Source organism: Haliaeetus albicilla, chromosome 25 (assembly GCF_947461875.1).
Source record: "Haliaeetus albicilla chromosome 25, bHalAlb1.1, whole genome shotgun sequence".
Lineage (NCBI taxonomy): Eukaryota > Metazoa > Chordata > Aves > Accipitriformes > Accipitridae > Haliaeetus > Haliaeetus albicilla.
The window spans coordinates 23,055,028-23,081,711 of NC_091507.1; the positions used below are offsets into that span (position 1 = coordinate 23,055,028).

The window sequence follows — 26,684 nt, forward strand, 5'->3', positions numbered from 1 at the left end:
AGCCGGGGCCGGGTGGCGGCCGAGCCCCCGAAGTTTGCGCTGCCGGCGGAGGGCGGCCCTCCGCCCTCCTCCCTCCCGCCGCTTCCGGGGCTCCGCCGGGCGGAGCGGGCCGGCGGGCGGGCGGGAGCCGGCAGGACGGGCCGCGATGAAGAAGCCGGACGGGAAGGTGGTGCTGCTGGGGGACATGAACGTGGGCAAGACCTCCCTGCTGCACCGCTACATGGAGAGGCGCTTCCAGGAGACGGTCAGCACGGTCGGCGGCGCCTTCTACCTCAAGCAGTGGGGGCCCTACAACATCTCCATCTGGGACACGGCGGGTGAGACCCCCGGCGCGGCGCGGCCCCCCTCCGGGCGCGGTGCAGGGCGGCCCGGGGAGGGGGGGGGGGGGGTGTCCGGCCCCGCGGGTTCCCGGCGGAAAGGGCCTCCCAGAAACTTGCGGGGTGTTCGCCGGGGGTGTGTGTGGTGGGGGGGTCTCCTCAGGCTGCGGCGGGAGCGGCGCCTGCCCCTCCGGCGTCTGGGGCTGCCCGCCGGCACCGTCCGCCGTTCGGTCGCTCGGCGTGTGTTTTTTCTTTTCCCCAATTTTTGGCCCGGCCCTAGCGTAAAGGCTGCTGACGGGACGCGGACTGCGGTCGGGTGGCCTCGGTCGGGAGAGCTTCGCCTCTCCGGGAGATGCCGAGGTGAAGCCCGCTCTGCCCCGGCGGGGCCGGGACACGGGCGGGCGCTTAGCGCCTTACTTCGGTTCTGCTGCAAAGTCTGAGAAAAAACACCTTTTTGACGGGCCAAAAGGGGCCTTACCGCTGCTGATCTCTAGCATCTGGGGACCTGCTTTGCAAAACGTGGGTGTGCGGAGGAGATAGATGCCCGTTTGCTTTTTTTTGCCCGGGGAGGTGGCTACTGACTGCGAATTCAGGCAGGAGTTAGAGAGGTCACAGCTCCTGTTCATCACTTCTCGCTGCCTGCTTTTAAATGTCCAACTGGTATCCACTGGTGTCAAGCTCGGACTTCCAAAGGCACGACGCCTGCCAACCACTCGGACGTGGCTCGCGCTCTCGCCGCAGCAGTAAGAGCCCGCACATCAGGATTTAGCGCACGGAGAGCAGGGGCTGCAGGCAGTTTCTGCCTGGGGTAGCAGCGAGGGGTGGTCTGGCCCGCTGCCTTGCAGCAGGCAGCATCGCTGGAGTGCAGGAGGGAGCGCGGGTTGTGGTTTGGAGTCTTGGCAGGGCACGGACTGGAGAAGTGCTTTGTGCTCTTGGTCATATGAATATCTTGCTCTTGCTTATTAGGTCAGGAAGCTCCGCTCTGTCATGTAGAGGGTCAGACTACCCTCAAAAATGAGGTCTGCAAACGTTCTTGCCTCTTAAGTTGCTCGTGGAAGAAAGATCTTGTTCAATGTTTTTCTTGTTTTCAGGTTTAGCTGAATTTTGTTAAAATTTGTGAGTGGCAATATGAAGAATGAAGATTATATTTTCTTGTGAAACTTGGGGAGCTGCAGCATCGTGCAATATTCCAGTTTCCTCTGGGTGATGTTTGGGAGGGAAGTTCGTTTGCTGTGTCACTTCATGTCACAATCTAGTCCAAAATGGCTTTTCCTGCATCAGGACTTGAGAAGGAGGAAGGGGGGAATGAAACTGCTGAGAAGTTACGCAGAAACACTTTTTGGAGGGGGGGAAGGAGATGTTTAAGAGCTTTTGCTTCTTGCATTTCTTAATCTATTACTATGATGAAAGCTCCCTAACAGTAGCTTTGTTTTAAATACACTTTTTATGTCCTTTGCAGTATCTTTTCAAAAACTCTACTTCCGTTTTAGAACTGACATGTTTTACTGTGAGGAGTCTCTTGCAGGCAACTGTTGCTTGTTTCTAGTAAGCCAGACCCATGTGGGTGATTAGCAATGGGCTTTATTTCAACAGAAGAGTTATCTAGGTGAGATTGTTCTTTGGTAATTTCCCTTACACCATTCTGCTTTTTTTTTTTTTTTAAATCATATACTGTAAAATAAGTTTCTCCCAGGCTTTGTCTTCTGGTTTTAGAGCCCTTTTTTCAGTTGTTTATACTTATTGCAATATTTTATTCAGTGTTAGCTGAGGATTCAGGTTCCAGCTTTATGTGGGATCTGGAAAGCTCCACAGGTGGTTCTCCCCGTGCCAGGTGAAGCACCCAGGTGATACCTGTCTGGGGGCAATGCAAGCATTCAGAGCTCATCGCCTTTCTGGTGGCCAGAGTTCCCTCTGTACCCTGGAGCAGGGCCATTGCTGATGCTGGTGCCTGCTTAGCATGGCAGTAGAAGCTCCTGCTGCTTCCCGAGCCTCGGCGGGACTCCTGTAGCAGGATTGCTGGAGCTGTATTTGCAGAGCACCAGTTGAAGAGTGTCGTTGTATTGTACTGAGGGTGGCATATCACGTCTTCCTCATTCTCCTCTGTTGTCGGAATTAGCATCGAGCCCAGTGTCCTCTCCCTTGCCTTTCAGAGTCAGGTACAGACTCTTGCACCATCTCCCTGTTGACTTGCGCTCCTGCAGAACAATGCAAGTTGCGAAGACTGGGCTAGACTGTGTTGGGGCCTGTGGGCTCTGGTTTATTAACAGCTGTCATTAATCTCTTAAGAAGTAGCAGCTCCCAGGGCATGTAAATGCTTTCTCCTGTCCTGGTGAAGAAGGAAGGGACCTTGTAGACACTGCAACTCTGATGCTAAGTCAACAAGGGGATTCAAAAGCCTGTGTTGTTTTGGTTTTTTTTTTTCTTTTGTGCGGACCTTACACTTTTGCTGGCCACATCTGCAGTCCTTGGTCTGTGGCTCTTATCTCTCTATTGTGTCACTGTCTTACCTCTACCAGGTGGGTACCAAGTAAGCTTGGAATTATTGTAGTATGGAGGAGTTTAAAATTTAGCTCTTTGGTCTGTTTATTAACCTGACATTGCTTACCACTGAATTCTTGTGAAGCAGTTACAAGGTCATCAAATACAGATACGCTCTTTTCTCTAACTGTGCGTGCATATAGATACATAGGGGAATCCAGAAAGAAAAGATCATCCAGGAGATTAAAAATTCTTTAGCGCAACAATATGACAAAAGTACAGTTCAACATTTGCACCCATCTTACCTACCTAAATACTGAGTGCCAACTCAAGATGACTGTCTTAATACCCCAGTAGTACTTTACACAATGTACAGTGTAGAAATATGGAAGATTTGGCCTAGAAAATGAGGGGATGCTTGGTAGTAACTACTACACTAGGTCAGTACTCTAGTAAAGTACATAATTATACAAGCGTAACTGGAATGCATGTCCTTTTTTAAATTTTCTTTCTTCACGTATTTAATCTGTAAACATATGTTTATTTTTGTTGTTGCTTATCAGCATTATTTTGGGGACTGTTACCTCCAGAGAAGTCCCCTATATTTTACTTTCAGTTCAGTTTTGATGGTTAGGCGGTTGGCTGTAATGATGTAAACCTTAATACACTGAAGCTTCATTCCTGTAATACAGAGTTTTGTCTTTACAAGATTAGACTTCAGTGGCTGATGAGTATATTTGCAGTAGCAGTGATGGACCAAAGTTAAGTATGCGTCGATATTAGTACTACATCAGTTTAATTGCCGATCTTCTGAATTACTTAAAATATTTTTACTCATCACTGTTGATCTTGCATTATCTCTCAATCTGTTATTCAGAAAAATGTCAAATTTTTCCCAGGAAGAATTAAATTTGCTTCCCAAAGTGCTTAAAATGTATGTTTCTCTGTTGTTATCACTTGGTAAATCACAGAAGTGTACACCTGACCTGTTCTACCAAGCTAGGTCTGAAATGTAAATCAGTTACTCTAGGGAGGACTCTTCTCTTGGCTGTACATTCATACCCCTCCTTGTCTTGGAAAAATCAGCTGCTTAGTCTAGTCTAAATCTTTCATATTCTTATCCGCAAGTCTTGTGAAATGGGTGTGCAGAAGTTGTCAGACTTGATTATTTTTTATGTAAATGCTCACAGCAAATAACATTTCCAGTTTTCCGATCTGGTGATTATGAGAGAAGTTATTTGGAAATTGCATTCAACTCAAGGAAGCAAATAAGCCACAGATGGAAGAATACTTGGGAGAAGTATCATATGCTTGCCATGTTTTTATGCTCTTTTTTTCCTAGCCATCTGCTTTTGACTGTTCCTCTGTTGTCAGACGCTTGGATAGATGGTCTTATGTCTGACCCAGCATGGCTGCTGTTGTATTCTTGGTGCAGAGAATTATTTATTTACTCTTTATATTCTGATGCTACAAATTATATTTGCTTGTTCTCTGTTTGGGTCAGTTAATTCAAAGGAATTAAGAAAAGAAAGTACATAAACTATACAAAAAAGAGAGAAACTGTGAACTTTTAGCATGTTTTAAAGGACTAGTCTGCTGGATAGAGGCCTCGTCTCTAAAGCGTTTGAGTGTATGCTTGGAGACCTTCGTAGTAGTATGTTTGAAGTAGTATTTTTCTGAACCAAGGAAGGTAAGTAACAGCATCAGCCAGAAGAACTTTCTCACATGAAAGGATTGGAGGTTGGAGACTCAGGATGTCAAAGCTATATATATTTGTACGTGTGTGTGTATATATATCTCTATATCTTCTGGGCAGTGCTGACAGCAACTGTGGACTAAACCAAAAACTTCCTGCTGGGTGTTGATGGCATGCAGCTCTGAGCTAGCACGTAGCCTTTTATCTTGGGCAGTGCAAACACATCCTGAAGTTCTGAGCGTCTTGGTCCTGCTTCACCTTTAAACCTGGAATACTAATGCGTGGTGGCTGCAGCTAACAACGTTGTGGGAGTCTTTTGGTATTCAGGCCTATTTTCTGATGCTTTCATATTTGAAAAGGAAAAACTTGTTTGTACGTTAGATTTTTAGTCTCTCTAAGCTGACATTTGTACATCTGACTGAAGTGGTTCCCCCCAGCAGCAAGGTTTCTTGATTATTAGTGGTCATGTCCCCTGTGTTGCTGGCTTAGTATTAGAGCAGCCATCTGGTAAGTTAATGACAAGTATTTCGTAAAGTTCACTTCATGATCCTGTAATTGCATTTTAAGAAAGAGGCTGGGTTTTGGACTTGCCAACAGATAGTCTTGCAGCAATTACAGTGGGGAAACATAAAGGTTAACTGGGAAGGCAAACTTCCCTCCTTTTTCTTCCTCTCATCTTGAGCTAGCTGTCTGCATGCAAGAACCGATTTGACTATTTTCTTCTGTGAATATTCAGTTATTGGTTCCTATTTTTACATCCTCCACCCCTTTATTTTGCACCTGCAGATTTTTTTTGTGACTTTTCACTTGTCGGAGCTAGTAGGGACAAAGGAGATAAACATAGCCTGGAAAAGGCTTTTCTGTGGCTTGGGTCAACTGCAGTGTACCTGCGTAACGAATGCTTACATCTCTTGTGACTGGTTTGCTGATGTCTGATTGATCGGTGCTGGTGGCCATGAATTGCTCACAGTTTCTGATCTCTGATCATCAGTGTTTCATTGGCAGCAGTGCAGGCAGCTGCCTGTGCTGAGCTTTCTCTGGCTAGCTGTGAGTGTTTAGCTGGTCAAAGTGTTAAGTTCCTCCCTCGCTTAGTTAGCCTTTGAGGTTTGTTGGTTTTTTTTGTTTTTCAAAATTTATCTGTGTTGATGTACACTTCCTTCTGCACATGTTTTTTCTTCTGGAAAGGGGGTGACCCAGCGAAGTTCTCGGGGGAAGCCTGGGATGGGGTGTGACTGCGTCCTTGGAGTATGAGATCATCCCAGGTAGGCTGGTCTCCCTGGAGCAAACGTTCCCCTGCGTGGTGAACAATATACAAATTGGCTGTAGGTAGGGAGGAAGCATGGTCCTCCAGCACAGCGCAGCAGAAGAAAGAAAGAGTAGGATTAAGTGGCGTATTTTCCTCACAAGCAAAGACTGATAGTAGCTACTCTGTTTGATACTCTGCTGGTTTTGACTTTTGGAAGTAGAGGATTACAAGAGGGGAGAAGCAGCTATGGATGAGGTGGTTAGGTAGGTTAGTCAAAGCCAAAGGGGACTCTGAGGCACATGGGAACGCCTTTCTGAACCCATGAAATGGTGACAGCAGCAGTTGGGGTTGGGTGTTGCTGAATGTGTGATGAGGTATCTTTAATTGAGGAGGTTACTTGTTGGAAGGGTTTAGGGGGTATCACCCCAAAGTGCCTTGGGTGTCAGGGATCACTTAGTGGGGAAGGCTGCTGAGTGTGTGCCTGTGCCCAGGAGGTGGGAACTTAAGATACAAAATGGAAATTACGGAGCATAAAATGCCTTAATTTTGTTGCTGGTGAGTCGTGGCTCGGGGGCCAGTTGCTTTTTGCCTTTGGGAATATTATCCTGCAGAATATGATGTTGGCCTCTGCTTATCAGTTGTTCATAACTGTTGCATGTAAAACAATGACAGCTGAGGACCACTGCCTCATACACAAATAGGGTGGCTTTCCTGGGATTACTGTGTACGATTACAGTCCCCACATCTTTAAAAGCAAATCATAAGAATGGAGGTTCAAAGGGACAGTATGGCTAGCTGCTGAGAAAAATATCTTGTGTATGTGGTGAAAACCCCTGAAAAGAGTTCACTCAGTGAGCTGTGTATCTAAAGCCTCTGAAGCAGGTTCAGGGGCAGGAATAAAGGTTTAGCTTTAGATCATCTGTGGAAGCATGGTTTTGTTGTTATGAAACAGTGCACCAGATTACTTTTTTCTGCAATGAATGTTTCCTGAAAAGAGCAGAATAACTTGGGAAGTGATTAAAAATATGAAGAAATAATGAATTTTCTGGACAAAGACCTGGAGGAAGTTCCATTTTCCATGTCCCACAACTTAAAAATACAATGATACACAAGTAAAGTCAAAGATAGTGAATTTGCTGCTGCTGAAAGAGAGTGCTTTTGTATGCAAATGAAGAAAAATATGGGAATACCTTGTCAGAGGCACTTGTGAAAAATACACATCAAAAAGAAACAGGAGACAAAAGTAACGCACTTTTTTTATTCAGCTATGGCTAACTCACTTTATTGAAGGAGGAATTTTGTTTCTGATGTGTTATTTTAGTACCGACTCTTGGGGAGGCAAGCTAATAGGGAGGGTAAGCCTCTTTGTTGTGAGTACTTGATGCGGGCCAAGATAAATGTCGTGTATGAACCTCTGCCGTAACTTCTGTATTCCAACCCCCATGTTAAATCCCCGCTTTGCATGTGGTATTTAATAATAGCATGCAAAGTGACTGCACTGTTCTAGCCTGAGTGGGGAAACCACTTGACGGTTTAATGAGACTCTCTCTGAATAGTATCGGTGACCTGAGGTCTGTGCCTGGCGAAAGCTGTCCAGTGTCATGCCATGGCATTGTGGCTTGATGAACATGAGCAACTTTGGAGTCCTCAGTAGCACCTCAGCATCCATAACAAAGGAGGTTGTCTTTGCTTTCCAGTTTTAGCCTGGAGTGAGGCCTGAGTTTGAGAGTCATATTGTAAAAGGGGGGCGAGGGCTTAATACTGACCATTTTCAAGTGCATCTGAGTGGATGGTGGAAGGGAAAACAAGAATATACGTTTGTCTAGTCTGTGATGCATGCCCTGTGTTCTTGGTTTTCTGTGAAAATTTTGCTTCTTGGCTTTGGCTGATACAAAGTCCGTGAATTGATTGAATACGTCTATCTCAAACCCATGTTTTAAAGCCCCAGATCCTAGGTTGGAGCAATACTGAGAATCTTCATAATGAAGAGACTGTGCCTGTGGCATTGCATCCCTTCTTCCCTGCTTACTGAAGGAAGAGGTGTATTTTCCAGATATCTCTGTCAAAATTGTCTTGACAGCTGAAAGGTTAGTTTAAGTGTTGCCCGTCTGCTTTGTGACAATAATGAAAATGTTCATGCTTCCCTTTCTTGTACAAGAGAAGTGGTTAGTCAATGTAAACGCAATGGGAAAGCTGCTGACAAAAGTTGCGGACATATGGAAATTCATTTTCCTGCTGGATCAGGAGCAGGTGAGAGAAATTGTAGAAAATTTTGGAAGGGTGTCCAAGAACTGGATTATTCACTTCAGTAAACCCGGTCTCCTAGTAGGGTATGTGCAAAGGCGTAAATAGGTGTTCTGTGCAAGAATGCAAGTTATTAATCCCCTGTTGCACTCTTCAGTTTGACTTCAGTATTTGTGAAATGTATACCTGAGCTGTCTAAGAAATGACCACTCTTTCAACAGTTTGTGAGCATGAGGGGGAAGACACGGGGATGGAATGGGATCCTTTTTCCCCAGTAGTTCTCTCTCTAGCCAAGTAAATACTGTTGCACAGAACAGCAAAAAAACTTCATTAGCTGTAACAGAGATGAATGTGTACAAAGAAACTCATGTTGACTCAGTTCTGGTTATTTCTGGGGCACCAGGCACATTCTGTAATGAAAAACAAATAGCTACTTAAAATCAGGATTGTAAGTTTAGGTGCCTGAACTTAGTCGATCTGGGTCATGATGTCTTTTTCTATTGACTCTGCAATGAACTTTTACTCTTTCCTTTGGAAGGAAGGTGACAGTGGGTGCTTAAAGTACAAGTATGGGGCAGGTACCTAGCTGTTAGCTGTATGGTTTTACAATTACTTCTTTGGGCGCACATGTATGGTGAGTACTTCTCTTGTTTCATCTCACACCTACGTGCACGCTGCAGTGTACAAACGTGAAAGCCAGGGAGACATGTAGCCAGCTTCACAGTGCCTGGGCTGAGCTGCTCCTGATCGTTAGGCTAGTTTAAGTATCCTTACTTCACAGTACAGTTGCATCTTATATTATAGATGAATTGTTTGCTTCACTACAATTACTATCTCGTGTTGAAGCCATTAGCCATGTGAGCTTCCAAGTGATTTCTCCTGTGTCAGTGTTGAACTGCCTGAACTGAAGGTACACTTAGTAATTCCTCATCTGAGTCACGCTGTACTATTGCAAAACATCCAAACAAGTAACCTTTGTTTCGGTCTCTGTCGAGAAAAACGCTGAGTCTGTGGTGGATGCATTTGGAGCCATTAAAAATTACGGAACAGAAAGAAACATCTTCTCTCCCAAGTCTGAATAATTTGCTTTCTTCTAGGTGAGCACTGGGTAGAAGATCCTGGGATTTGATCAAAAGGCATCAACCTTGTGATAAATTCCTTTTCCTGTGCCTGTCATATTAACTATAACTTCATATGCAGTACCTGAAGATATGCATAGGAAATGAGATTTGAACTTGATGATTAAACTTAGCTTATGCAAGTGGTACAGTTGAGAGCAGAGGGGGTCAAAGGAAATGAGGTTTTTCTGCTCTTAATTTCAGTGAATTCTCAACATAAGTAGTTTACCATCCTTCACCACAGGAGATCCAGGATAACATCCTTTAGGACAACGTACTCAATAAGCATATAAGATTTCCTAATTCTACTAACCTACATGGGCGTGGAAAAAAACAAATCTAGAAGAGAACTTCTTAACATTGTTTTTAAAGGGAGATGGATCACCAGATGTGTTTGTGAATCTTCTGATATATCTGTCCATCTCTTAGGAAGCAGACTAGAATCGAAGTTGGCTTTGCATGTGCCACCAAGGAGCCATTCATGGAAGAACTCTGCTGACAGTCTAAAGACCTGTGTGAACTTGAATTTATTAATGTGTTATACATAAAGGAAAAAGGAAAATGTGTATTTGAGCTTGTGCCTTTTCACCAATTCCATTGGAGCAAAAATACATTTCAGTCTAGTTTGTTGCATGTTGGAAACTTGATGTACAGGACTCCAGGAGGAGAGATGCTTAAAACTGAATACTCACAGGCTAACATCTTATTATGAGTTAAAGCTTCTGTGCTTTCAGATTCTTTCTGTTCTACCCTTTCACAAATTCTTTTTTTGCTTTTGCTTTTTTCTGTCATGAAAATAACTCATCATATCCTCAGCTACAGACAATACCTCCTTTTCCCTTTTTTTCTGATCTACAGGTTCATGAATTTAAGACTGGAATAATTTTGTTCAATAATGATTAAGCATCTGATGTAGATACTTTTCCCTGTTCCATCAGCCTCTCCTGTTGATCCACTGACAGTTCTTCTTTAATCTGTTATGTGATTTTAATATTCCTAACTGCTCTTTTTGTACTTAAGGAAATTTCTACAAAATACAGAGAAAAGGTGTTGTCCAGCCATCCAAATGCTCTTACATACTTAGTTTAAAAAGAATGGTCTTCAGTACAGCTGAAATAGCAGGATATTTTTGTCTTACATCCTGCAGCTGATGACTGCTTAGGAATTTTTAGTCATATATAATATTTGACCAGAGATATTTAAATACTTGAGACTTTATTTTTCTTTTCCTTACATCATTATCTGTAAAATGAAGGGTGGCTTAGTTAGACCTTCGGGAAAATGTTCTTCCTGTAAGAATACATTAACTAGAAACCCCGAAGAAACAGTTTGGGAAGTGGGGCAAGAGAAATTAATGTGTAGTACACTTCATGAAGAATGCGAAGCAAAAGTTAGGTAGATTGAAATAGACTTTAAAACAAATGTCTAAATGCTGGTCATTGGCTGGGTAGTAATTTCTCTACATGGAGTCAACCAACTTTGATTTTGGCTTAAGCTCATGTTCCCACTTCACTTAATGACAGCAGTATAAAAACATACATGTGTGATGATGTGCCCTGATTGCAATGACCTTCAGCTGAGCTGCTGCTCCCTGCTTCTCTTTCCCCAAGGGGTTTGGGCTCACCAACTTCCCTTTCTGGTTGTGCAGATTACTTCAGCGAAGGGACTGAAGCTTCATGCAGTTTAATGCCTTATGTTGTGAAAGTCCTCAGAAGTTCAATTTCTGTTCTTTGTAGTGGGGTGGGTCTGTGATCTGGATGTACAAATCTGTTGTTGCTCTCTTCTTAATTGTTGAAGTTAGAAATAAGGCTCTTGGTTATATTTTAGAGGGGTTTTTGTTTATTTGTTTCCATTCCCTGGCTGTCATTTACTCTCAAAAAAAGCAAATATTTTGGTTCATTCAGAAAAGGGAGAAATGACTGGAATCTGTAGTGGTTTATAGGTAAAAAACAAATGAAAGAAAAAGCCCTATGTAGTTATCTTCCAAGCTTCATAAAAGGGATCATCAAATCTTGTAGGTTGCTGCAAGTGAGACTTAGGTGTTTTCAAACAAAAAAACCCCACTGGTATAGTATGAGTGGTTTCCCTCCCCACCCCCCCGATACAGGCTGTTGCTTATCTAAAAAGTAAATCTCTAGTTTTGTGAAACTGAAAATGGCTCAAACCACTCGGCTCCTCCATCCCCGGCCAGTATGATTACTTCTTATTTTTACGAGGAGGAACAAACACTCCTATCGGACTGTCTTTAGGACATGAGCTTCCACTCCCACAGCAGATAATACGAATGCAATGCATACAGCTGTTTCCCTTATTTCTTTTCCTGTTTTAGCATTTGATGCCATTTCCACATTGTCCTGCTCAATGTCTTTTTTTACTTCAAGCCTTGGAAGCCCAGTGGAAGTGGAATAGTTGGTGTCTATCCTCTTTTTGAGTGGCAGAACACTTTGTGACCTAGAGATACTGCCTCATTGCCTTAATTATGAAAGAAAAGGATTTGTAAATGCAAACCTGTAGTCAGTTCCCTTTTGGTAAGTAGCTTCCCCTCATGGCATGAGGGTTGAATGGGTAGACACTGGACAGTGGTCACATTGCTCTTTGTAGCCTATTCTGTATAGAAAGTTCAGAACTGAGTTGTTTATGGTTTTTAGTGCTACTCCCTTTGTGCCAGGTTGGAGAATGTTAATGAGATTGATTTTTAGCATGCCTGTTTTGTGGTTTTCATTTCTTTAATCCTCAGATTCATGCCTCTAAACAGTGAATACTAAATATGCTCTTAAGAGTGTAGGCTGAGAAGCCAGAAGTGGAATTAAAGGGCAGAAGTAGTGCTGGAAATGTAAAAGCCATGTGTTCATCTTTGCCAGCGCAAGTTCTGGAAACACAAGCCACGTGTCCTGTGATAAAATTATCTGAATGAGGTGAACAAGTTTTAAGTACGTTCCCATAAAACCCAGGCAGCAGCTGTATGTCTGGCACGGCCTCCCACTTTGGGTACTTGCTGAAGGCAGCCCAGCGAGTCATCAGAACTTCCTCCTGCTTTTGACAAACAGCAACTGCCCAGAAGCACCCAGTAAAGATGACTTTGGCTGAATAGAAACTGGTGGTGGTTGGTAAAGAGTAGAAGCAGTTGTAATTTTCTTGATAAATTATGTGTGAATGAATTGCATGTGTTCTTAGTTGAGAACCTGCCTATAAATGAACTGACGTTGAAACAAATCATAAAAATATTGGTCTATTGAGTGGGCCTAGGTTTACGTCCCATGTTACTAATATGAGTTTCTCTTCAAAAAATAAAAAAGTAGATTTTTCATTCAGTTTGCAAGATCCATGGCCTTTTTTACTTCTACCCATTTAGAAAGGTTTAAATATTTTTCAATTTGCTAGTGAAGGCTGGTTTAAAGTTATACTTGGTGTTACAAATCAGGAGCTAGCATATAGTTATCTACTACAGCTGAGTTCCATTTCACCAGAAGAGAGTTGATTAGTGCCTCTTATTTAAGGTTAAATTATTTGCTGGGGCAGACCATCTGTGGGTGCCTGCTATTGATCTGATAACCACAGCTTCCTAAAGGCATTTCAGACAGCTGTGTGTTATTCATTATGTATGCAAGAATCATTTCTCATTGTTGAAACGTGTGACACAGGTGGTCACTTCTGACAAGACAACCTGCCAGCTCTCTGATGTGTTTTTGTGAAACCTGGTCTCTGTTTTTCAGAATATGAATGTTGGGATTTGTAGATGCCTTCCCCCCTCCCTGGTGGTGAACAGTGATGACTACTGGCATTCAGCTGCTCTCTTGCACTAACTTCTGATTTGTAAAAGCTAGGTCATTTAGAAGTATTTCTAGTCCTCCTCTTCCTGTCACCTCCTCCTAATCACCCTGGAAGGGACTAGCAGGAGAAAAGAGTTATGGAAATAGTGCTTGAGGTACTGCCTGCATATGGGCTTATTAATTAATTTTATCTCCAAAAGCAATCACGGTCAATACGCTTGGGTCCGTCTCTCTACTGCAGGGCTCCAGTGCCGTACTGAACAAAGCCGTGCTGCTGTGGGAGAAGAGGGTGGTCTCTGACCGTGGGGAAGGGAGGGAGGCTGCGCTCCCAGGGATGCGTGACCGGGTTGTCCTCAAAGTCTTCCAGGCTGAGTACCAAAGGCTAAAAAGCTATTGCTTCTGGTGCCCTGGTGCTGCAGTAAAAGCACCCTGGAGATCCCTGAAAATGTCTGAAGACTGAGCTTTTTGCAGTGTCTTAAAACCCTCTGCCCAGTGCCCTGGGACGGCCCCAAAGCGGAGCACTGTGCCCGTTGCTGCTGCTAATGCTTCCGAGTACTGACGGCAGGATGGGAAGAAGTGTCATTGAAGCAGGGCTGATGGAAAATGGGTACTGCCATAGCTAATGTTCTTGTAAGTGAAGGTCTCCTGTGGGTCTGTGAAAGAGAAAGCTAGTTTACTGTGTTATCGTATGACTCTCCTTGGGTGGGTGCGTGCGTGCAAAAAAGTTTATAGCTGCACGTTGGTGGTTTGGTTTCCTCTACTTGGGAAGAAAGGATTTGAAGACTGGCAGCTGGGAGGCAGAAATACATATGATGTGTTTGGGGTTAAAGAGGTAGTATGAAAAAATAATAATAATGTTTCTAATAGATTAGACCATTTAATTTTATTTGGATAGAAAACTTAATCCAAAGAGGATCTGCAATCAGTAACAATGAACTATTTTTCTTCTTTAAAATGTCACTGTCCTTAATTAAGATGTTTACTAAGTTCATGGTATTGCCTCACTCAAAAAATGGTATAGTGTGTTGTATTCATTAACTTGGTATGTATGTAGTTACCCTTCTGCTAAAAATTGGTATGTATGTAGCTACCCTTCTGCAAAAAGTCCTATGGGGAGTTTTGATCTAAAAAAAGAAGAAAGTTCTAAAGAGATATCTAAGGCAAAAGCAAAGTTATCTGATGAGGAAGTTGAAAAACCTAAGTAAACTTAAAATAGGAATAAAAATGAGTAAAACCAGGAAGCATTTCTTGTCTGTGAGGGAGTGGGCAGACACTGACTTGCTAACTCTTTGCTGAGACCTGGCAGGAATGCCTGGTGAGTGGTAGCTTTTCAGAGTGCTTATTGAGAGACATTTAGGAGGGCAATCTCAATTAACCCAACCCATCTCTGGATTTTTTTTTTTAAATCACACACCTGTATCAATGTTTGCTTGGGTGAATTGGAAGCCAAGTTAACTTGCCTGTTCCTTATTGAGCAATCTAAAACATCCAGTACGTGTGGAGTGACCTCCCAGCCCTGGCCGAACTGTGCTAAATACACCTGGCCATGCATTCCTGCCTGAGCTAAGGACCTGCTTCTCAGTTTGAAGAGCAGGCTTGGGCAGGGAGTGTGGGCTCTGAAGATCTCCTTGACTCTGAGTGACCCGTTAACAGCCTCTGCTTAGCCACTGCGTAGAGAAGTGGGCTCATCTGCAGTGACTGTTCCCCTGTGGAACGAAGTTGTAAATTTAAGGAAAAAGTGCTGGTTTTCAGGTACTAGAAAGAAAAACCAGCTGCTTTTAGAACTCATCCTGTGGAAAATTAATTGCTTTTCTGTATGAGGGACTTTTTATTTGAGGAGGTGGATTGGCGTTCCAGTGGGCGTTACAACTGAAAGGCTTCTTGCACAACCCAGAAGCCAGCGTCCCACGCTGGAGAGGTGGTCTTACAGCCCTGTCCCGCTACTGGCCTCTTTGTTACCCGCCGCTGAGCAGCATTTGACCGTCAAGCTCTGCTGCTGCAGTTAAGTGTTCAGTGCTATTGCTCCCTGCAGAACTCTGCCAAAGTAAATCTGAAGGTTGGTTCCCCCCCCCCCCCCCCATGGTTTGCTTCCAATCGTATCTTTCCTTAAGAGGGTCATTTGCCAAACAACCACTTCTTTTTAAGTAGCAGTTTAAAATTGTCTTTTAAACACAAAGTTTCAGAAGAATTTTACATCATTTACATTTTACTTAGATTTACATTTCTGAATGAATCCTTGCACTCCTGCTCTCATTTTAGTACAGGCATACAGGAGTTTCATAAATTTAACTCTCAAGCACCCTGCCACATTTTCTTTTCAGTAAAGATGGTGTTGATGCTAGGTTTCAGCTGGAGTTCTGGTGGAGCATTTGCTCATAGATCGGATGATAATGTCCCATAAATCTGGCATGCCCTCATTTCTTTTGCCAGGCTTCAGTGTTTAGATAAGACATCTTCCTACAGAACTGTGAGGTTTCAGAGGGAAATAGATAAATACCAATGTAGTTTTTTTCAGTTTGTGTTGCAGATGCACTCAAGATAGGCTTGCTGGACTGGTGGGGCTAAGGTCAATTCTGTTCATCTTTTACAAGGCACTACCCTTCCAGACAGCTGAAAATATATGAACTGCTTGAAGCTTCTGGGGTTATTTCCTTCTCTTAAAAATAAACACAGTACATCAAGAGAACTAAATAAAATGGGTGGTTTGAAAAAAGTAAATGAATAGCTAAATGAAAAAGTTATTCAGGATTGTAGAGGCAGCAATGGGATCTTTAGCTACAAATAGGCTGGGTTTTTTGGTTGGTTGTTTGGGTGTTTTGGGTTTGGGTTTTTTTTTTAGGTCTAGTCAAAGTTTTTATTGGCAAAAACATGCTAGGTGGTACGTTAGGAGCTTTTTTGTATGTAATGCTTTGTGTTACTAGGCATAATATGATTAAATTTAAAACTTTGGATATATTGGTGGAGTAAAATCGGTGCTTCTATGGGAACTTTGATTTTGAAATGAAAATTCTTGTGAGTTCAGAAGCTTGGGCTTAATTTCATTATCAGAATGGTAAGTTCTGGTTTATTCTTGCCAGCAAGAAAAATAATTTTGTATTTGTGCAACAGAACAGATCCCAGGTACTCTTTTGTCCCAGAAAAGCTGAAACTAGTTCATGGGCTAAGTCTAATAGGGATAATAGGGGTCTTCTCTGATAGTATTTCTTTTCCTTTGTCTAGGAGTTGTGCAGCTCCTTTGTCTGGTGAAGACATTGCTGGTGATAGATACCATGAATATGCATTTAGTCCAAAGACACTCAGTTTATAAGTCTCTTTTATAAAAAAGATTATTGCAGCTACACATATGCGGACTAAACAAGTGCGTAAGGCTGCAAATGAAGAGACACTACTGGTACGGAGTGCTGGTAGCAGGTTAAGCTAGATTCATTTGGGCAACAATATGTATTTTGCAAGGTCCATTGAGTTGGTAGTAGATGACAAACTCAGCTCTTGGTAACTTGTGGTGTCCCAGAGCCTGTGAGCTGTTCTGAGAAGTATGCCAAGTGTAGGGAGGGATGAAAGTAGTGAAGAATTTAAGTAACCTCATAGCTTCAGTGACTCTTTTACAGTCTTGGTTATAGAATAGTATGGAAGGATTGGAGAAAATTGCTACAGGTATGGTTGATGGTTTAGAGGAATCTGCCAAAGGCAAAGAGCCTGAATATGAAAAAATGTTGATTTCTCTGGCCTAACAAGAAGGAGGTTAAGTCATACAGGAATACCTTTTAGGGAGGAGTGTGGAGTTTTTCTGGGTTGGGGGGGGGGAATGTGGTGGTGGTCTAGTTTTTTAGGTTTGGTTTTGGGGTTGTTTTTTGTGTTTTGAAGAGGCTACTCCATGAAGGAGAAAGTCTATTGAAATTCAGAGTCTGAAAGCTGAAACACAGCAAGCTAATTTGTGGGATATTAACTTCTCTTTCTTTGGCTGCTTTATATAAGACAAATTCCTTCTCAGTCACAAGACGAGGACTGAGTGAAATTCTATCATCTTTATTACGCAGGAGATCAGACTCAAATAAGGATTACACTTGATCTCTGGCCTTGCTCTGTGAATTTTTTTCTTTTGTTTTTTTCTCTTCTGTCCATGCTAACTTGATCTCCTGTTCCCTTGAGTGTGACCAACAAGTCTGTCTTTGGGAACCAGTAATGGAAGTCTTAACTACCAGTTACGGAATGAAAATGGACTAACTACTCTTCAGGGCTGGATTAAAAAAAGTTCTGGGAATCTTTAAACTAGTTCATGCCCAAATAATAGCAGATTTGACAAGATGACTGAGGGGTGTTTATTGTAGTTGATGTGTGGGTGAGAGGGTTTCATCTGCAGTAATCAGCTTTTTTGGATACCTCTGTGACTTGGCATGCTCTTCAGGATGTAACAATGGATTGATTGGCACCAGTGTAAACTGCTAGGCATCTGCTTTTAGTTTAGCTGCCTTTAGAAAGTGAAGCTTTTACTTAAAAGCACATTTCTCCATAAACTATTGCACTAGTAACTGTCAAAAAACCACAGCAGATTTGTACCCATGTTTCAGTTGTGGGTTCTTTAAAGGTGTGCTGTGAGTTAAGGCTATATGTCTTTTGAGTCATTTCTTCAGCACATCAGGAAAGTGTTGTGTCTAGACATTTATTTTGGAGCTTCTACCAGCACATGACTAGAAAGATAGCCTTGTTGGAGGATATGAAATAAAACTAACTGAATAGCAAAAACTCCCATTATTTTCTGTTTTGCCACTTTTATTAAACAAGTTTTTGTGTGTGCCCTTTTGCTGAAGAAAAATGTATCACAACAAGCTAGACAGCTTCAGATAAAGCTCAGATGATCCTGTAGATCATTAACCATGTCTTAGAGAGTTTGACATGTGACGTGCAGTACACCACGCTGACATTATTCTTGCATAACTTCTCAGCGTGCTATTTGTCCTAACAATAAAAGGCCCATTTAAGTGAACTTCTCTGGAAGAAATGTTTTATGTGAATTGTGCCAAAGTATCACTTTTGGAATGTTAATTGAATTGGTGTTTTAATAGTGATTAAAGAGTCAGTTGAAACTGCTTGACCTATTGTTATAGTTCAAGTTTGAGGAGGGAAAGCTGTTCTCGGAAAGGACAGCGCCACGAAGGGGGTTGTTTCCCTCCCGGTCAGGGCTGTCTTGAACGGGTTGTGCTATAATCAATCTGGGTGTATGTAGCAAAAAAGAAAAAAAGGAAACACAGCCAAAACAGAATTATGAGCACTTTTTACTGATGCAAACCATAAAAGGAGAAGCAAATTAATAATAGTTGCTGCTGTCGTTTATTTTAGCTGGCTGTTAAGGTGACTTTCCTTTTGAAAAGGCTGTAAACGAGGAATAAGCCTGAATCTGTAAAGAAATATAGAATGTTACTATTAGCAAAGTTATTAATCCTTTTAAGGGAAGGCTTATCTTTCAGAAGGTAGGTGAAGTGGCTAGAATTGTAGGGCAAACTCTTTTACCTCCTTCATATTTGATGGTCCCTGCTGAAACATGTCCTGCAAACCTTATCAATGATGTGTCAGCTATTTTTAGTTTAGTTGTTATATTTAAAGGGGAGGAGAAAGAAATAGGCAAAAGAAATCTGGATATAGCCTTCTTTAAGGCTATATCATGAAGCCTATCATGAATATCATTATTACTATTCTTAGGTATAGAGTATACTGAAATTTCCATTTCCAGTAAGTAAATGCCCACTTTTTGTTTTTGAGATGCTTTCCAGCATACCCATCTTCCAGTGATGATTCTTTGTAAAGATTCTGAGTTGATTCCTTTCCCAGCCATATGGGTGGTGGTTACAACTCAAAAAATTGAATTCATATGCTGCCTTTGTGTTAGAACAAATAAAAAGAACAAAACTTCGTAGAGGCTACAGGGTGGGTTTTTTCTCTACAGTTTGTCTTTATCCTCTTTAAAAACTTACTCTTTTTAGATCTTTGTCCTGCTTTCCATATCTGTTTCCATGTCTGCTTTTTTTGGTGAAATGTAGTAGGGGGTAGAAATACATGATTTGTGTTTAGTGCCCTTAACTAAAGCGGGGAAAGTAAGAGCAAGTTGCTTTTCTTAATGCACACTGGTAGTTGCTGGTATGGACTAGCCTTCCAGGGCGTAGTCGTCCTCTCTTGGCAGAGTGTAAATAGATAATTTAAATGCCTGAAAGATGTTGGCTTTGTTACTTAAAGGAATGGAAATAAAGGACAAATTTTATTTTTTCCCTTGCATATTACATTGGAGAGGGAATGCCCAATAATAGGCCTTGATGCTTGGTAATGCTAATCATCCCATCCAGTTTTTTCCCCAAATACTATTGTCACTTCTTCTCTTATTCCATGGAGAATATATTAATATCTGTTAAATATTCCTGCACAATTTTGAAGGGGACAAATGATTATCCTCCAAAGAGAAAAGATAAGATTTATGCTCTTTTTTTAAAAATTGTGTTTAAGAATTAGTCCTTTCAAACAGCCTTTTGGGTATTCATCGCTGTGTATCTTTCCTCATTTTTGATTTGTATCGAAATTTAGGTTTCCTAATAACACAGGTTACATCTATTTTGGGATATGTTTTATTCCAGGAACTGCTGGGTCACCGATGGTAGTTGAGTAGGCTTCCTAAAAACTCTCTTTAATATTTTATTTACACGGAAGGGTGCAGCTTAATCTCTCAGGATAAAAGCCATACTGTGGTACCATAGCTCATAAATTTGGGATTATAGTGCCAAGACCTTTCCTGTTTCATCAAAACCTTTCTCTGCCTCCAGTTAGATAACTAGTTGGATTTTTCTCAAGTAGCTTATCAAGCTGTTCAGACAAAATCAGATCTATTGAACTGAATGTTTAAGTATTTGATAGAATTCTATTCTATAATCTGCCAGCAGATTGTAGACTTCTGTGTGTGAATTCAATGGGGACTAGACTATAGTGACATAATGTAATGCTACTTCCAGCTCAGGAAAATAACATTACATTCCTTCTGTGTAACAGTGCACTGAACTTCAATATATGCAAGAATATTCTATAATGTAGCATTGTGAATGTATAATACTAGGTGAAGGTGGAGCTTAAATGAATTTTCTAATTGCTCAACTTAATGGTTTTGGTGGTTGGGTGTTTTGAGTTGGTTTTTTTTTTTTTTTGGTTGGTTGGTTTTTTCTCCCTCCTGCCCCGAGGGTTATTCTATGGGGAATTTTGTCTTGGAGGAAACCCAAATGTTGGGATTTTTCTAATGGATCAGGAAATTGTATATTCAGACAGCTCCTGGATATGTAAAAATTGAGCTCTCCAGTGCTTTCTGACTCATTTGTTTTCACTAATTCCTACTTATGTCATCCATGTTAATCCTTTGGGATGGAGAGCTTTATTTTTATCCCCAAGTAACCACAGGCATAGTCCAGTTCTTAATAAAGCTCCTGACTTCAAGGGAAATGTGATAAAGCCACCTAGAAGGAATAAGTATCAGTCTTGACCAAGGTAGTGAAGAACTCTGAGTTCATCAGTGTCACAACTTTACAGCCTGACTCACATGTGGGCAGGGGAATTTTTCTGAAACCTTCAGGGACCTTTATTGTTTGTTCTTTGATAGTCGGTATATATCTTGGCATACGTGCACAAACAGAAATCTCAGTTCCTAGCAAAATTGTTTTCCCTAATGCCCTTTAAAGGGTCACAGCTTTACTGCTGTGTCTGCAAACAGAAGGAAGTGCTGTTCCCTTTTTAAAAGGGACCTTCATTGTCAACTTCTGTGATCACGCGGCTGTTCCTGCCGAGGTAACTCAAGAGCATCAGGGTCATGCTTTAAACCTTCATCCACTGCAGCTGAATCCTCAACTCTCATTTCTTTCTCGTACTGATTTCTGTGCGGTGTCATACTTTCTCTTTTGTTTCCTGTTCTGGCTATTTCCTTAGGGCACAGTTCCTGTCTGTGTTTGTGTATACTCGAGTTCAGACTCTTACAAAGGAGAAGGAGAATTTGAAGGGCAAAACCTAGCTGATACCTTGTGTTTGTGTTAATTCCTCTCTACTGTTCAGATTACAATCCTGTTTAAATTACAGCGAATATCATTGGAAGATAGCTGGTTTATGGATTGAAAACTTTTTGGACAATTTTGTACTCTTGTTCATTTTTATAGCAATGTTAGCGTGCTTCTATCACTTGCCTTCATGTACTTTTCAATGCTACATGTTTACTTTAGGAACTCAGAATTTAGGACCCTACTCAGACTGTGATATCAGAGTAACAACAGTACTTTTATCAGTACTTTCTGGAAGACTGTTTTAGCTCTTTAGTATTTGTGGTGCTTCATTCCCTTGAGACTTGAAGTAAGTCTCCTTTGCACTCTTGTACATGCTCAACACTGAGAGATTTAAAACTTGCTCTTCTGGTAGAGGATTTCTTGAAAGAGTGCGTGTGTGGGAAATTATGCTACTTAAGAAGTTGTGGTGAAAGCCTTTGAAGAAGTGGTAGGTAAGGAGCATTCAAATCCAGCTGCAGGGAGTCATTTGCTCTTGTAAACATCAACATCAACTTCACAGGCTACTTTGGATATACCACCAGCACCCTCAGGGATGGCAGGCGGAGAGCTCCGAGAAGGAGATGGGCAGTGGCTACCACTGCTGCTGTTGGGGGATCCCACAGCTGGGAAGGGAAGGGGATGCTTGGTCAGGCTGTGGTCCCATCCAGAGACAGCGTTCATGTGGGCTGCTGGCTTCCAGCTGGGAGGTTGGGGTGCTGCAGGAGGATGGCTAGACCAAAGCCTAGGCCTGAAGTTCAAGTCTTGGCACGCTTTAAATCTAGCCTTGCTTATCTATCTGGCTGGCCTCTTGCAAGGTCTACTTTTCCCTTCTTTCTCCCTTGGGTTTCCTATGAACTTTATGGCACCGAGGTCCATTTGGCTCAAAATTCTTAGATTTGTTTATGATGACCATCACAGGACTTTGAAAACACTCGTTGGCTTGCACCGTTTCTGAGTGGTCTCCTGAGTGGGTCTCCAACAGGGCTTCATCTCCTTGCTGAATAGCCTCTGAAAAGCTAATGGTGTTGCACATAGTGATATGGCTGTAGGGTTGTCAAACTGCTGTAAATAAGGCAAAAATATAAAGATTAAAAGAAAAATGAAAATTAGTTTTGTTCACTTGGTGTTAAGAAGTTTCCCTAATGTTGTGCCTTTAGTTGATTTGGTAGTTCTTGCAATTTGTTTGATTGCAAATTATTTGATAGTTCTGGCACTCTTCCCTGTTACCTTTATTTTTGGAAAGGATGAAATTGTTTAGTTCTTGGATTCAGGGTTTACTGTTTAATTTAGCTAATTATGTAAAAATGTACATGGCTGAAGTGGGACCAGATGGATCCAGAGAAAGAAATAGCTGGCCATAAGAAGGGGGTGGTTGTTCTCATGCAGTAAGTTTTTCACCATGAAGTCTGATAGTATTTTGCCTGACACCTCGGGGACAGAGATATTAGTTTAAATACTTTGTGTAGTTCTGGGGTTTTTTTTGCACATCTAGAGTTGTTCCAGCCCTTAAGTGGTCTGGACAAGGAAACTGCACTGCGAAAATAAATTATACGCTTTTTCTGCATGTAAATTGTGCTGTGTGGGTGAGCGAGACAGACTATCCATAATTCCTCTGACATAATTAATCCCTTATGCAAGGTAAATTCTTCTCAGTGTTTCTTTCCCCTTTTCAACAGTATACTAGTTGTAGAAGTAGCCAGTTTGTAGTTAGAGTGTAAAAGTATCATGGTTTATATTATGCTGTGCAAGATTAGATTAGCATACAAATTCTATACAACAAGTAATATTATTGTTCTAGTACTGAGTTGCTGTAGCAAATTATTCTGGGGGCTGGATTTTATGGTTTAGGCATCTGAAGTGGGAGAACGGGGGAGGATATATGTTCCGTTGTGGTTTCCAGACCACAGTATAATCAGGGTTCGTATGAAAACAAAGTAGGTCACAGCACGAACTTCTACTGAAAAATCAGAGACTTTCAAAGACTTAGTTGCAGTGCAACTCAAAGCACAACTTTCAACATGAGATTGGAGGAAAAACTGTAAAAGCACTGACCCCCCCCAATATCCCAATCTCCCTTGCCCTTAGCCAACATACCTAAACAAGGGCATATCTATTCTTTTTTTTTTCCCCTTCTTTTTTTTCCTACCTACCAGATCATCGGTTAAAGAATTTCTTTTGCTGGGGAAAAACAAATTGGATGTTATACAAAATTGCACAGAAGCAATTCTCCATAAACTTTGCCTAATGCTTTTTTTAACTCCCTTCATTGAACTTTTGACCTCAGCAATGCCATATTACACTTATTGCCAATTATCCACTGTGCAGGAAAGTATTTAAACTACACGCATGATTTTTTTAATGTGAAATCCTTGTTTTCTGTGTTACAAGAAAGAGTAAATAGTTGTTCTGGGGTTACTTTCTCCGTATTAAGCCTGAATTTATAGACAACTGTTTATACCCTTTTTTCAATCCTTCACCAGCCTGAGAGATCCCACAATTTTTCCTCATGCAAAAGTTGTGCATACTTCTGAGCATCCTTACCATTCCTTTTATACCTCTTTCTGAGCTTCCTTTTATACCTCTTTATAGTCTACTCTGCACATTTTCAAATCTATTTCTCTGGCAGTTACCAGAACTTCACTTAGTGTTAAAGGTGTGGTGAGCTTTGGATTTCATGTTCTAGCTTGATGTTTTCCAGTTTTGTTTTACTGATAATGATGAACACTTTTTCCCTCTTCTGGCCACCATGGAGTAGAGTCCTGAAGTTTGTGAAAGGACTTACTACAGTGACTCAAAGATGTATTTTAAGTTCTGTTCCCAAATGGAGACAGGCAATAAGTTACTTTACAGTGTGCATGTTCATGTGCAGGTGTGTTTTCCCAATATATGCTGACTTGTATTTTTCAGTATGAATTTCTTCTGCCTTTCCTATTCCACAGTCACTTACAAGGATTTTGTGATGCTGTAACTCGTGGTGGTCAGTAGCTTTGTGCAGAAAATGAATGTAACCAGATCACTTCCAGATTTTCTACAAATGGAGGCTCTGTGCAAAGGGACTGTATGAAAAGAGCTGAAAAATTATGATGCTTCTTAAAAGCCAGAAGAGTTCAGAAGAGCACAGTTGGCTTTTTTCCTCCCTTTTTTTTTCCTTTGTTCATTCACTCTTCTGTCTGTAGTGACCTAAGGCTGACTCTGATGGCTGGTTGAAATCTAGTGTGTTTTATCTTTTTCTTGATCGAGTTTTGGGGAGTAAAGTGAATGTACTACAGCAGATTCTACACATAGCAGATACTTGGGTAAAGTTACCATGCTCGATAGGAGAGGAAAACACTGTTTGTCTTCTGCTGCGTTTCCCTTTGTCCCTTCACAACTACTGAAGAACATTGTTTGCTTCCCAGAACTTAAGGAAGAGTCAATTTTGTCTTCCAAGAAACGAATTTGAAGGAGACCATCAAGGCTTAGCTAGAAGTGCTGGTAGATACTTGCTGAATGACGAGGAGGAAGAAATGTTTTGTTATTAACTGTTGGTTATTGAGTGATGGTCAGGGCAAGTTAAAAGATAAATTACTCTCAAAATGTAGTTAGGGTTCTCTATATTGTGTGTGTTTGATACTCAAAAAAAAAAAGTGAGTACTTGTGGTGGGACAGATGCACATCAGTACAGGCTATATATGGCAGCATTAAACACAGCAAGTCTTCCTGCCAAGCCAATGTACCTGAGAACTGTGGGTATGTAGCATAGGACTAAATTGCTTACAAAATCCTTCAAAACCTAGAAAGCAGTGGATTACTGACTTTGATCCAGGTTTCTGAACTGGATGTACTTGAAAGTGTACACTGAATTTATAGAAGTAGTAAGTTCTAGCAGAATTTAAAACAGTAGAACTTTTTTTGTTTATAAATGGTTAAATGGGTGGAAAGGGCCATCTGTGGATGTAAGCAGGGTAGTTAATGTGCCATTAATAAACTAGTATGCAGTTTAATAAAAAAAAGGAACTTCTTTTTGCTTTCTGCAACTGTGAATGCTGTGTCACGCTTGCTTGCTCACTCATCTTTACAGATTCCCTGCTCTGAAATTGAGCAAGCGGTGAGCTGAGCTGTTCTGTGGCACTGTTGTACTCCTAAGGAAAAGCAGAAGCAAAACCTGAAAATGCTACAAATAACACATTTTTACCTTCACTGCTCCATCCAAACTTGTGAAATTGGCTTAAAAGTCCTTAAACTCTTTTACTCAGTTAATAACGTAGCTTCCAGCACACTAACTTTTTGTTGTGTTTAAACCTTTGCCAGGACGGGAGCAGTTTCATGGCCTCGGGTCTATGTACTGCAGAGGAGCAGCTGCTGTGATCCTCACGTATGATGTGAACAGCCTCCAAAGCCTGACAGAGCTGGAAGAAAGATTCTTGGCACTGACGGACAGTGCAAGTGCTGACTGCATTTTTGCTATTGTTGGAAATAAAGTTGACCTCACCGATGACTGTGCTTTACCACCGGATGAAAATAGACCTGAGAAGTCTGTTGCCAGCTGTGGCTCGAAGGTGCGAAAACAAGTCCATGCAGAGGATGCAATTGCGCTCTATAAAAAGATACTGAAATACAAAATGCTGGATGAGAAGGATGTTCCAGCAGCTGAGAAAATGTGCTTTGAGACCAGTGCAAAAACAGGATACAAGGTGGACTACCTCTTTGAAACTGTGTTTGAGATGGTAGTCCCAATAATTGTACGGCAGAAAGCTGAGGGGCCACCGCAAACTGTAGACATTACAGACTACAAGCCAGCGAAAAGGACAAAATCTGGTTGTTGTGCCTGAACCATTTACATGATGTAAGAAAAGGGGACGAATTGCTGGCTCCAGCAAACTGAGGAGTAACAAGTGCTTGCAGTTCACCAGAAAGGAAAAGTCAAAGAATAAATAGACTAAAATAGTGTATGTGGGGAAAAAAAAAAAAAAAAAAAATCTTCTGACCATTAAAGGTTTCTGGGAAGCTCTGTGTATGAAAATGGGAATGTGAGTGAAGTTACAGAGGAAGACTTGCCAGTTTCCATGGGCTCTGAAGACAAATGGTGTGTTAGTACAATTGGTAGCGACAATCATTTGAACAGCTTTGAAGGAGTCTGATTTTTAATGACTCGCCATTTCATGTTGCATGTAAATGATCTTTTTGTGTACTATCGACAGCTTTCACATGATTATCATCTTTCCCCTTGCAATTCTAACTTTGGAAGATTGAACACATGGTACTTTTTTATTCTTAAGGAAAAAAAAATCCAGGTATAATTTATATTTGTAGCTAATCAATTACAATCTTTTTATGTCAGATATGACAGTGTAAGAATCAGAAGCTGAACTATTAAAAATCACTGTGGATACATACTAGTCATTTGGAGACTTTATTAATGTGAATTCTCCTTCCATAGTGGGCTTTTGCGGGAGCATAATCATGGACTCAACGACAGATCAATATGATCATAGTTGAAGACCCTTTACTAGAGCATCAGACATCATTTTATACATTGGTTACATCTGTACATGCACTTAGCTATTTTACTATTGGTTACACACATTATTCACGTGCTGTCCACGTGCCTAGTTACACTTAATGATTGGTTATATCAACACTGTACATGCGCATAAACATAGGACATAATTGGTTATACTAAAACATGCGAAACTTGTCTCAGTCTAACTGGTCAAGATAAACTGCTGAATTGAGGTTCTTTGTGCCTAGTTCCCTTTATCATGGAATGCGCACCTGT

General features: G+C 41.4%; 1 protein-coding gene across 1 annotated transcript; it reads left to right on the forward strand.

Moving 5' to 3' along the window:
- Nucleotides 1-7: 7 nt before the first annotated feature.
- On the forward strand, nt 8-25,861 carry RAB20 (RAB20, member RAS oncogene family). The gene is made up of 2 exons (XM_069770283.1): nt 8-317; nt 25,217-25,861. The coding sequence occupies exons 1-2, from the start codon at nt 146-148 to the stop codon at nt 25,735-25,737; spliced, it is 693 nt and encodes a 230-aa protein (XP_069626384.1). The 5' UTR covers nt 8-145; the 3' UTR covers nt 25,738-25,861.
- The last annotated feature ends 823 nt before the right edge of the window (nt 25,862-26,684 follow it).

Excerpts from the sequence above, each read along its gene's own strand:
- RAB20 (XM_069770283.1), top strand. The coding sequence starts at position 146 with ATGAAGAAGCCGGACGGGAAGGTGGTGCTGCTGGGGGACATGAACGTG. Across the intron at positions 318-25,216 it reads CTCCATCTGGGACACGGCGG|GACGGGAGCAGTTTCATGGC; the intron begins GTGAGACCCCCG and ends AACCTTTGCCAG.